This window comes from Miniopterus schreibersii (genome assembly GCF_964146895.1).
Source record: "Miniopterus schreibersii genome assembly, chromosome: 8".
NCBI classification, from domain to species: domain Eukaryota; kingdom Metazoa; phylum Chordata; class Mammalia; order Chiroptera; family Miniopteridae; genus Miniopterus; species Miniopterus schreibersii.
The window spans coordinates 18,575,475-18,588,075 of NC_138109.1; the positions used below are offsets into that span (position 1 = coordinate 18,575,475).

At 49.4% G+C, this 12,601-nt stretch overlaps 1 protein-coding gene across 3 annotated transcripts in view; it reads right to left on the reverse strand.

Annotated features, from left to right (window-relative positions):
• PHC2 (polyhomeotic homolog 2) overlaps positions 1 to 12,601 on the reverse strand; it is an 83,164-nt gene that overhangs the window by 3,420 nt on the left and 67,143 nt on the right. For all 3 annotated transcript variants that reach the window (XM_081143873.1, XM_081143874.1, XM_081143875.1), the window contains 5 exons: positions 6,329 to 6,531; positions 4,527 to 4,656; positions 3,559 to 3,673; positions 2,400 to 2,541; positions 1,199 to 1,475 (listed from right to left, as the gene is read on the reverse strand). In XM_081143873.1, coding sequence (XP_080999999.1) covers positions 1,199 to 1,475; positions 2,400 to 2,541; positions 3,559 to 3,673; positions 4,527 to 4,656; positions 6,329 to 6,531 — 867 coding nt within the window. The remainder of the gene's footprint in view (positions 1 to 1,198; positions 1,476 to 2,399; positions 2,542 to 3,558; positions 3,674 to 4,526; positions 4,657 to 6,328; positions 6,532 to 12,601) is intronic.

A 12,601-nucleotide genomic window follows, 5' to 3' on the forward strand; every position in this document is an offset into this window, starting at 1 on the left:
AATAGCTCCCAGTAACTCTTGCTTCCCTTTTATGCCCTCATGAGTTCCCTCACAAAATGAATTGGGTTGACCTGGGTGACCAGTGAGATACTGTGGAAGTGACAGTACTGTATGTGATATCTGAACCTAGATTATGAAGGGCACAGTGACTTCCACCTTGCTCTCCTGGATCAACACCTGTGCAAATACTGGCTGCCATGTCATGAGAAGACTCAAGCATGAGTGCTCTGAAGAGGCCAATGTGAAAAACTGGGGCCTCTCACCAATAGCCATACCCTAGTTGAGAATAATGTGAGTGAGGCACTATGGAAGAGGGTCCTATGCCCCAATCAAGCCTTTAGATTACCTTAGCCTTGACCGACACCTTAGAATCTCATAAGGGACCCTGCGGCAGAAATGCCCACAGTAACTGCGTGATAGCAAATTTTGGGGCTGCAGCGATAGATAACTAATACACTGGGTTAACTGGCAGGGCCAGGATTTGAGCAGAGATCTGTCTGACTCAGAAGTCTGTGCTCTTAACCACTATGCCCCACTCTAGTTTCTGAGTAACAAGCTTGTGGCTGCCTTCAGTACCTGACCTGGTCAATGGCTAGGTGAGACTGACAGGAAAACAGTAAAGCTTTGGAATCCCACCAAAAGCATCTGTGAATGGTGTGAGGTTTGTCTTTCAAGGTTCATTTCTGGATTCTAGCCCTCAAAACCACTTGCGCTCCACCACCCAGGGTTCTATGGAGTTCCCAGCTATATCCTGTACTTTCATGTCTTCATGCCTCAAGCTGCTCCTTGATGCAGTCACTTCACCTGGCAAGGACCTACTTGTCCACTGTCATTTAGTTTAAATTTCTTCATAACTGATGTTCCTGACAGATTTCCTACACTCCCACTTGACTCTCCTCCCAACTTGCTGCAGGAGACACAGGGTTCATTACATTATCACCTCTGCATTTCACACACACCACTTAGCCAGTAAATATATCCAATTATAGCTACAAAATATTATTTACAGTTTGTGTTCTGTGCTAGAATGTAAGCTCTTACAAGCAAAAACTTCCTTGTATTCATCTTTGCACCCCAATTCCTGAACCTGAGTCATTAACTGATCTGCCTAATCTTTCCTGGTGGTGGGAGGAGAGGTCTCTTACTCCCTCTCATTCCTCAATATTCTAGGCAGACATGGAACTTCCAAGGGCCTTACCTGGCAGAGAGCGGATGAATTCGTAGACATCTTCTACATTCCATTTGGTGGGCTCACTTGGCAGGAAGTGGTGTCCCATGCCCACTAGGTCCCGCATGTGCATGTCAGGGAGCTCTAGGTCCCGCTGGCCTTGTCGCCGGCGGGAGGTGGATGAGCTGGCTGAGATGGGTGACAGGGGTTCCTCATAGCTTGAGTTATCTGAGCAACGGCTGGAGTCTTCCTGGCTGTGTGTTAGCTGCAATGCAGCAGTAACTGAAAGGGGTACAGTGCCTGTTGGCTGGAAACAAAGAGGAAGTTTTCTTCAGGATGGGGGAATAAACCATCTCCAGCACAGTGATAGGCAAAGGGAGGTATATTTTCCCTCTTCTACTTGGCCTACTACTACCTATGTCTGAATTCCCAAAAGTATCTTCATACTGTCCCCTCTCTGACCCTAAGCAGAGTCAGTCCTTCCCAGTATTGGGGCATGTGCCACACTTCTGTGCCTACATTCTTTTTACATGTGGGGTTTTAAACCAGGGTTCTATGGGCTTGAGGGGGAAGTCAATGAACACCAGAAACAGCATGTGAAATTTCTCACATATGTACATTTTGGACATAGCTCTCATCAGGTTCTTAAGGAAGTTTATGAGCGAACACTAACAGGAAGCAGCAAAACACCCCCAAGGTTTTGAAGCAGCACCCGAGGCTGTGAGTTTCTCCAGGGCAACTTTGAGCCTCTGACTGACAGAGCTCCAGCACAGAGCGGGGCTAAACAGTATTTAATGAGTAAACACCCATGTTCCTGGTGGAGACCTGCAAGAACTCAGTGCTCTACAGTTCAAAGCAGCAACACAGTGAAAAGGTGAAGGGTGTAGGCTTCCTTCACACCTAGCCCTCTGTGTAAGAGAGGAAGTAACCCAACAGCCAGGCAGGGGAGAGCCCATTTCTGTGGCCCCAGAAGTCATGGATGGAGGCAAACTGGAAGGGAAGGGGTGATGATGGGGCAAGATCACTGAAAAGGGAGTAACCTCATAGGCATCCATGGGTCTAAATGAAGGGACATGGGGAAGGCTTGATCTTACAGATTAGGAGAAATGGGAACAGGACAGAACATGCTGACATTGGCAGTGGAAAAGCAACGGGGGTGTCTCAGGCCACGGTGTAAAGGGGAGTTGGGGGGAATTGGGAGGGTGGACCTTCGGGCTCCGCCAGCCCTCACCTGCTTCTTGGTATCCTTGGTAAGCGTTGGCAGGCTGGCTTTGCTGGCCCGACGGCGGTTGTGAGTCGTGGCTCCTGCCTTCTGCAGCTTGCTCCGGTCTGAGTGGAAAAGCCCCACTCGTTTGGTGCATCCCACATTATATCTGCCAGTGAGGGAACACAGGAAGTCAGAGCAGTCACAGGGTGGACGGGCCTCGGGCAGAGTAAGAGCCGCCAAGCGACCTGGCAAAACCCGAGTCCATCTACTCATTCTAACCCTAAATCCCTCCCTTGACACAACAACTTGGATCACAGTGAGAAACTGCAGACACATTCTGCTACAAATGGTACCTGTGCTGAGAAACTACTGCCCATTGTCCTGCTGGACTGCAGCTTGGCAAAGCTTCACAGAGGTGCCCCGATCCCCTCCAGCACAGCCGGAGGGGCTGAGACCTGAGGACAGCCTCACTCTAGTTGCCTGCAAAGCACGGGTGCCTGGGGCCCAGAGATTCTCTCTCTTTGGGGGTCTCAGGGCTTCAAGGTCAGCTGCCTCTTCCACCTTGGTACAGACCACATAGGGTTTTAGAGTCAGAGAAGTCTAAATCCCCAGCTCTATGACTTCAGGCACAATTATGTATCCTTTGTGCCTCAGTCCCCAAATATGTGTATAAAGAGACAACAGCAGCACCTTCAGTTATTCTGAAGATTGGATGACACAATGCACACCGACAGCCTTGCACTTGGCAGGTTCTCCATAATAACACTGGTTTTACTATGACTGTTAGTCTTCTAAGCTGGGTGGAAGCTCCTGAAAGGAGCAACTGTCACTAATGCAGTGCTCTGGGCAAGCTCCTGGTGGAGGGCTTACCCTAAGGAGATGGGCAGGAAAGGGGCTGGGTGCCAGTGGCACTCAGGAGGGTCAGCCCAGCTAAAGTCCGCTTCCTTTCCTCAATTCTGTGCTGCTCTCTCTGATCTGCTTGTGGGAACTCTGGTGAATTAGTAACATGCTGCTGCTTCTAGGCAGGCCAGGGGAATGAGGGGCTGGACAGACCATACCCCGGGCTTCTTGGCTGATCTACAACTGAAGGGAGGTGGGACACAGGAGCAGGATGCCAAGGTGCGATCCTGAGGAAAGGGAAGGGGCTGGGCACAGCATGGGGGTGGGGGCTGAGGCCACTCACCTTTTTGCACAAGCCATGGAACAGAAGCGCTTGGAACGCTTGAACTTGTAGGCAAAGTCCACCCGGCCACAGAGCTCACACTTGAGTTTGAGGGGAGTACCCTCCTCTTTGGATTCTGAAATGTGTGAAAACTGGTAAGAACGGAGGGTGAGCAATCCCACAGGACTGTCGACAGCCCCATCTCGGGGCAAGCTACTCTGTTCCGCCGCCACCTCACGTGCCCTCCGCTGTGACACGCAGCAGCCACAGAGCTTGGGAAATGCTGCGCCTCCATGACTGTTTTTGGAAAGGTTGTTTCCCTCCCTGGAAAGTACTCAAAGGTGCCCGGGGATACCGCTGGGACACTGACAGTTCTTTCCTCTAATTGCTATAGGCCTGAGGCACCCACGGGTGAAGTTGTGTCAGCACCCTTCTGACCCTGGGGACCGGAGGCGGCTCAGGGGGCACACTCTGGGGGCTGCCACACTGATCGGAATTCTCCCGCCCACCTCCATCCATCTGGTTGGCTGCTGACTGGATAACAGAATCCAGGAGTTTTGTAACCTATGCAGGGCCCTCCTTCCATTTAGTCAGTGACTCAAGTGACAAGTGCAGTCCTCACTGGCCGCCACTGAGCCTCAGAGCTGTCCTGTCCTGAGTGCAGGCTCCACGGGCAGTAAAAGAAGGGCACAGCTAGCCTGGTGCCACTCCTGAGCCCTACAACTCGCCAATGACTCACACAGGAGAAGCAGCTCTTGGAACCCTGCGGCTGGCTAGAGGACAGGCAGGTACTTCCCCTGGCCGTTTCCCAGGGACAGGGGCTGGGAAGGCACTGGGTGAAATGTTCAGTAAGCTGACATGTTTACACACTCCCTGGCTCCGAGTTCCTCCATGGACACCAAGAAAGGAAGCACGGAAGTGATGCCCTTCCAGACCTGCCTACTTCCTGTCTGACCAAACCAGCCTTAGACTCGGTCTGAGGGGCTTACCTTGCAGATAGGGCTCCTCCATCTCGGAGTCAGTGGTGGTGGTATGATCCTGCTGTGGAAGTTTCTCAGGCAAAAACCCCTGTGCATACTTCTTCTTGAGATTCCCCACCAGCAGGGACGAGCGTCCCACCTAGAGGACATGGTGACATGGAGGCCATGAGGGTCAGGCCTTGCTATCCAGCCTCATCAAAATTACATGTCTAAAGCATCAGACACAGATGCCAGCCTGTGCAACATCATCCAAGTACGCCCTGCTCAAGGCCTATTTTGCTGTTTAGCTCTTGAGGCAAGATGCCAATGGACACCAAAGTACAAGGATGGCTTCAGTCCAGGATCAATGGATGGCTCAGGAGGTTAGGAAAATATCTAACCTTCCAAGTGTCTAAGGGGCAGAGATGGAGGCAGAGATCGGGTTTCCCATGCTGCCAGCACAGGTTCCAGGGCCTGTGCTCACGCCACCAAGCAGGAGCACAGCTGAGGCTGTGTGTGAGTGAGTGAATGTGTGTACAAGACAGAGACTCAGCAACCATTTTTTAAATTTCTTACTGCTCTATACCTTACCACCACCCTGCCCAAGACAGAGATACACGCAGCCATGGGAGAGAGTAGAAAAAAAATGGACTCTGGGTTACAGAGCAAAAATGCCCTCTGTGGTTGCAAGGATCCCAGATTGGTTAATTTGTCCTTTGGCCCTCCCTTTGTTGCCTTTGTTCAGGCAGCCTGGAGGCCAGATCGCTAGAGCGGAGCTGGGGTGTCATTGAATCTGCATCTACTCTGAGAGATCAGTTGGTTTCTGGTGTTTCTCCAGGAGGCCAAGGGGAAGACCTAGTCTAATGAGGGCAGGGATGTGACAGGCCTAGAGCTACTTAGCTCAGGCGCTCCAGGTGGATTTCTTTGCCACAGGCCTTGAACGGCCTCCAGAGAGAAAGAGGCCAAGAGCCCACGTGCCTTTTGGCATTTTAGAAGGGCAGGTCACCCTTCTCAGTTAATCAAGCTTAGTCTGCTGACTATTCGAGTCACTCATGGATCCAAAGAATGAGCAAAAGGCAGATGGCATCCCACGAGGATCATGCCTGTCGCAGTCCGGTAACTTTACCACAGGAGGGGCTATGCGCACCTGGCTCTGGGCCCCTCCCACCCTCCTCCTGTCCTCCCCAGTCCACCCTGAGCACAATCGACTCTGGCTGCTTTGTTCTAATAAGCCATTTTCTTGGTTCCTTTATACTTCCCTTTGGTCTTATGCTTTAACTGGAGACATGTGACTGTGGCCTTTCTGAAGTGCCCCTCACTCTCATATACGCCCCTTTAGAGGGTCTGTTCCCAGGCTACAACCCTGCTCTCTTCATTTCAGATGTATCTTAAGAACTCTCTTCTGCACAGACTGCTTCTGTTCTCTTACTGGCAAGATCTTGCCATTCAGAGGTTTGGCATTCAACACTGAATGAAGTTTCATTTCCCAAAGGCCACCAAACATGCCAGGGTGAGCTCCCTTCTGACCAAGGGGGCGCGCACCACCGGGCAGGACACAGCAGAGTCTGTGTGGACACTTAAACAAGGGCTCCTGCCAGTTACTCCTAACCACTGCCCCCTGAGGGCCTCGGGAAGATGCTCGATCCTAGAAGGAAAACGGCTCTGACACTCCTTTGGGGGGAAATTAGCAGGGAAAGAACAATCTTTTCACATTTTTGGAAATTTTACATGGAAACGTAAAATATTCTAATAATACACATCCAAATTATACTTAAAAAAAACAAAAAAGAAAGAAAAGAAAGAAAAAAGAGGGGAAAAGAAGTAGTCCGTACCGGGAAAGGCTCCGCCCCCTCCTGGATCACAAACCCTTCGATAACATGCGTCAGGATTTGGGGTTTCACAATGGCCTGTGGTGGTTTATTCTCACCATTCTGGGGGGCAGTGCCGGCGATGCTGGAGGCAGAATTTCCGTTCCCTGAGGTCATGCCGGGGCTGCTGAGGTCGGTCAGTGCATGAACAATGCCCTGCCCTGTCTCTGTGCAGGGAGAGTAGGGAAAGAAAGCAGGGAGGTCAGAATCCGGTGCAGGCCAGGAGCAGGAGAGGACTCACCGGGAGCCTGGCATTTTCCGTGGAGCCAAACGACTATGCAAACGGAGCAGTGCCCTCCCCCAACCACCTATTTAATGGTGGTGTCAAGGGGCACAGCCCAGGTGACTAATCAGTTATGCGGCAATGCAACTAATCAGCTAGCAGTTTCCCAGCTGTGTTAAGAACACTCCGACCAGGTGGGACAGACAAGAATACCGCCTTTCAGGTGCTAGGACCTCGGTCAGTACTGAGAAGGGGGAATAAAGTAACATTCAGTTCACGGGAGAAAATGTATTCAAGCTGATATTTGAAACCAGAATGAAAAGCTGAACTAGGCAGAAGGCTAGGGGTGCGATGGGGCTTGGGGATGAGAGGTTAAGTGAACCGTCTATGAGTTTCCTTGGAAAAGACGTAAAATGTCCTGTGAAATGTCAAAGTACTGAATCCCAGAAATCAATGCAAAGGGAATTTGGGGTGCTGAGCCCCAAGTAAACACGGTAACACAGATCTGACTATTCAGAGACTGGATATTTGGGGTCACTCCACCAAGGAGGCTGCAAGGCAGAGCTGAGGTTTTCCACGCTCTTTGTGCTGGTCCTGTGCTCTCAGTCAAGGCCCCTGCCCTGTTCTCAGCTCCACATCCGATCTGATGCTCAGCCAAACACAGACTCCTTCCCTCCATCCCTCTGTGGACAACCTGTCCTGAGTTCTCCCCTATGGACCTGCTGGCCTTCCTCTAAAAGATCTAACAGAGTGCTCCAAAAGGAAGACCAGGTGTCCATGCAGACCCCACAGCAAGGGGCTTCCTTTCTCCACTTCCAACACCACCTCAGGAGCTGTCCCTCAGTTGTTTTAGAGGTGTGAGACTTTGTCACCTCACTTCTGAAACTCTTATCCCCACCGCTTAGCAGGGCCATCCATTCTCTACCACCACGGGCTGCCCAGTGAGCTGAGGTTGCCTTTAACCTGGAACTTCCTAAAAAACGGGGGGGGGGGGGGGGAGAAAAAGCCATTTCTTTATTGCAACAGCCTACTAATATTAGGTATAACCCAATGTGTGTGTCTGGTGTCTGTTATATACTTTAAAAACGGTTTCAGTAAATTTATTAGCTAAGTAATTTCTGCACAAAACTTTATATGGAGACGCTCTTAATTCACGTTAAAGATCCAAAATCCCACCACAGGACAGGAATTCATAGGGTCTAAGTATGCAGCATGGAGAAATAAAAATAAACTCGTTTTAGAAAATGTTTAGAACAGATTCATTTTCTTACTAGTGGCCCTAATGCTCAATAAGCTGGGGTAAATCTTTTTTAGTAAAAAAGAGTTGGTGGCTATGACACATGCCTTCAGTACGCAGACCTCCATAATTCAACTATAATAAACTTCAGAGCAAGAGTCATCCAACAGATGTAATTGATGAGATTTAAAAAAAAATTATTCTTGGTTGTGATAATCACACCAGCAAGTTAAAAAAATTCCCTTATGTACTTAAAGCTTTTGCTTTTGTGTAAAGATAGAAAATTTCCCCTTTTGGCATCTTTCTAAACTGTAAAGGTGTTTGGGAACTGAAAAAATATCTTTAACAAAACTAGGTGGACTGAGTTAATTATATAATCAATCAAGTCACTTTTCTCTGCCTTTAAATTTTAAATATGTAAGTCTGTATTGACATAATTACATTTTCTCTACTTTAAAAATGTTTTAACAATTCAAATTAAGTATATATTTTATTTAAAATGATGAATAAATGATAAATAGAAAGCTTACTGTGTAAAATTTTTTTAGATGATGGCTATTTCTTGCTCATTAGAGCCTAGTAAAATATTCCCTGATTACTCTAATGAACTACAGATTACAGAATCAAGATTAGAAAGTCTGGTTCAACCCCTTATCAATGCTGCAACCTGCTCTGCAATACCCCCACCCAATGACCTTCTGGCATTCGTTTAAATACCTCTCGTGACAAAGGAACTCGCTACCTCTGAAGTAGTTTGTTCCCACCTTGGGCAGTTTAATGAATAAGTTCTTCCTTATAATGAGCCAAAAATATATCTTCTGTTCATTTCTGCCCACTTATCCTGGCTCTGTTCCTTAAAACCACACAGAACAAGGCTAACCCTATTTGTGTACAGGGTGAACACACAGGCTTGGACCTGTCTTAGAGACGGGTCTCTATCACTGAAGTGAATTAACGGCAAGTCTCATCGTGCTCTGGGCCTGTTTCACTGGCTGTGAGACAGGCACAGCAGTAATACTTACCTTACAGCGTCGCTGTGAGGATCGAATGGATGAATAGCAGTGCGGTGCTAGCACACTGGGAAATGCTCAGGGTGTCACGAAGAGTGTCACTGATGACCCCAGAATCTCTCTCCTCCAGACCAAACCCCCTCTGCTCTTTCAACTGTTTCGCATATAAAAAGTATTCAAGTTCACCATCATCCTAGGTCTTCTCTGCCTGCATCTTTTAAAGTCTACCCAGGCAGTGCTAATATAATCAGGTATATTGGTCTAAGAGATCAGGTCGGTAAGATTTTTGTTTTGTTGGGGGCACAGTTGGAGGAGAATGAGTGACTTCCTTGTTTTAGTTTGTAATTCCTTTATGGAATTAATCCACTCTTCCCTGAATTCTGGGATCATTCCCACCTCCTGCTCTTTTTAATGCTATCCATCACCAAACAGCCTCTGATCCCTCGTCTCCTTTCATGGATCTATCTTCTCTTGGCCCCCTGCTTCCACCCCCTCCCTCCTGCCTCTCAGACCTGTGCCTATTAATGTACACAGCAAGGCGGGAGAACTCTCTCGAGGTCAGATTCTTTCCTCATGCCAAACACAGTGGTGAGCAGATACATTCAGCAGCTCAGAGGCAAGAGAGCCAGCACACGGAGAAATCCTTTCACCACAACATTAGGAACTATCACTCCTGCTATAACTGTGGCAGGGTCCAGGAGAGATGGGATGCAAGGGATGGAAGACAGTGTTTTATGAAGATACAAAGGTCTGCATACTTTGTGCTTCGATTCGTCTTCTAGCAAATACCTCATCATCTGCTTTAGTGACAAAGGAGTTTGGGCTATTTCTGGAATGATCCCCCCCCCCCCCCCCCCCCCGCCCTGCCTCACACACTGCGATTAATCTAATCTGCTTCCCCACTCTCCCAGACCGGTCTGTGGTCTGCTAGGGGGAAAGCAGCTTAATATGGAAACTTGCAGAAACCTGTCCTGCTGGCCCTGGGGCCAAATCAAAGACAGCACAAAACTATACTGTTTGGAATTCTTCCTTTCTCAATTCTCTTGATGGGCCCTAGGCTGTAAGGGATGCCTGGGATTCCCAGGGGTCTCAAATGCCTTTATACAGAGTTAGGCATCTGACGTCTGAAAGGTGAAGGCAAGGACACCATGCACTCTGGAGGCTGCGGAGGGCAGTAAAGCCCAGCTTCCGTAGTGTGGTGCTGGGGGAAGGTAGGATCTAGCTTTTCATTGCAGCTGACCACGAAGGGCCAAGTATTCAGACCAGAATGAACAGAACAGTATGTTTTGGGTGAGGAGTTACATAATGTCTCAACCTCTAGGTTGCTTCTCAATTCTGGTCTCACTCCGAGGCTCTGGCAGAAATAGTGCTTACAGGGGCCGGATGAGCTGGGAAGGCCCACAATGGCCCTGTCTGTGAAATGATCTCCTTCAGGGCTGGTTCTCTTCACTAGGCAGAGCAGATTTCTTTAGGCAGGGGGCTGTGTTAGTCACCTCTGTATCTTCAGGGACTAACCCAATGTCCAATATATGCCAGATTCTCAATGTCTGTTGAGGTGGAATGAATGGAACCTAAGGTCTCAGTCTGCACTGTTGCTGTAGAGTACAGGTCTCCCTGGTCTCAAGACAAGCAACTTGCCAGCAGCTGAGATTTGTAAGTTGCTTTCTGAGGCTATAATGATTTGCGAGCAGCTAGGCTGATGCCTGTCTCTAAGAGTGGCATTTCTGGGTACCTGGCTCTAAAGAAGCATAAGAGGTATTCCTTGGCCCATGTCTTCCTGTTAAGGCAGGGAAACAATACACCAGCTCCAGGCACTTGGAAAGGCATGATGACCTCCAGGGCACCTTCAGAAGCCCAGAAGTGCCTATAAACATGGCCTGGCCCTCAGGGCCCAGAGGTAGGTAGGCATCCAGAGAGGCTGAGCTCTCCCGCCCTGAAGGCAGAGGTCATGCTGGTCCCAGCTATGCAAAACCTGGACCACTTCAGAACCAGCTGTGATGTTCTTTACATGCAGGTAAGACAAAAATTACCAGGTATTCTGGGATGCATTTAGTACTAATATTTACTGTGGCTATTTCAGATGGCCTGGCCACTCATTCTATCTGCCTTAAAGACCTGACTTCAGAGGAAACGGGGGACAAGAACAGCTTCTCCTTCCACCACCTCAGCTTGGCCAACACTTATTTCTACTTTCTCTAGACACGAGGAGAGGGAGTATTTTAATCTACAAGACTGCTAACTACCCTTGCTTGGCCGTAGCGGGAGTAAACCAGAGTTAATGGAGGTAAAGAAATTAAGGAAGCAGAGTAGGTGATAACATGGGTCATTTGCCTGCAGCAAATTCTGCTGGGTAAATGGGAAACAAGGCTACCTGTACCACACAATGTCCTCTTCAGGTCCCTCCCTGACTCTGAAGTCCTGCTCACGGTGCCTCAGCTCAGCAGGCCAGGCCTGTGGCCTGGGTGGGTGACAGCAGGATTCCTGAACTGCTTGCTCCAGGGAGAGCCCAAGTGGAGCACCTGCAAAGTGATCCCCAGGGAAGCCATACCCCGGAGGTAGAGAGTAGCTGAAGCAGACTCTGCCTGGTCTGAGCAGCGGGCAGAGCCACAGCGCAGGAAGCTTGGGGCAGATCACACAGTCCTTGCGGCTTAGTTATATTGGGGTCCCTGAAGAAATTAGTGTCACTCTGAAAGTGAGGAAGGGAAGGTATTTCATAAGCACCAATCTGCTGGCATTCCTCCCCCATCCCCTAGGGGGAGGGTAGGAAAACGAAGTGTGTGTGTGTGTGTGGGGGGGGGGCAGCACTAGCACAAGGTGGGGGGCAGGAAGAGGGAGGGAGGATTGGGGCTCTATCCTGGGCTCCTGACAAAGTCCATCAATTAAAGAGATTGATTTGGTTAACCACCTTCTTTAAAATGCAAATATACGCCTGCGGTCATTCACACCTTACTGTGAATCACTTAGATAAGCAGATAGCTTTCTTCCCAGTTTAGGGACAGAAGGTTCAGTGGGACGGGTGGGGGTGGAGAGTGATCGTTTTGGATCCTGGGAGCTAGATCACAGATAATTAGTTAGAAGGGCCCGGTATAACATCTTAATTTTCCAGACAAGGAAAAGTGTGCATAGTTAACTGTGCATTTTAGTTTAGAATGCAGGCAAGAGTGGATGCAATTTATTCAGAAGACAGTATCCTCTAAGCACACAAAAGGAGCTCTTGGTGGCTGGGAAACTAACTGTAGGCCCTTTCCCACCCTGGGGTCCCCCGAGCACCAGGAGGCAGGAGGAACCAAGGCCAAATGCCGTAAGTTTTTCAATCCTGCTAAGGACCAAGCTGACAGGCACACAGGCCTCCTTCCCTTGAGGATACAGAACAGGCTCCCTCACACAGACGCCACCACCATTCTGCTCCTCAGGGCACCTTCCTGGGCTCTGCAAACAAGACCAGCCTGATATGAAGTACCTCTCGGGAGAGGGGAGTAATGGCTGACAGGAGGATCCTTGGGGGCGCTTTACTGAGCAAAGGGGTGGTGAGCTTTTCAGTCTCGGAGCTGGCCAGCAGAATGAAAGGGGGGTCCAAGCCAGGTGGCCCTAGACCTGCCCTCAGTGTCACTGCACAATGACCTTGTTGAGTCTGGGTTAAGAGGACTGGAGAGCAGGCATGCTTCTCGGATCTTAAGCATCTGGGCTGAGCAACTCTGGTTAAGGCGTCTGGCAGGGAGGGCTCCTCCTCCTCACTGGCAGCCATTACCATACAGCTGACTTTCATG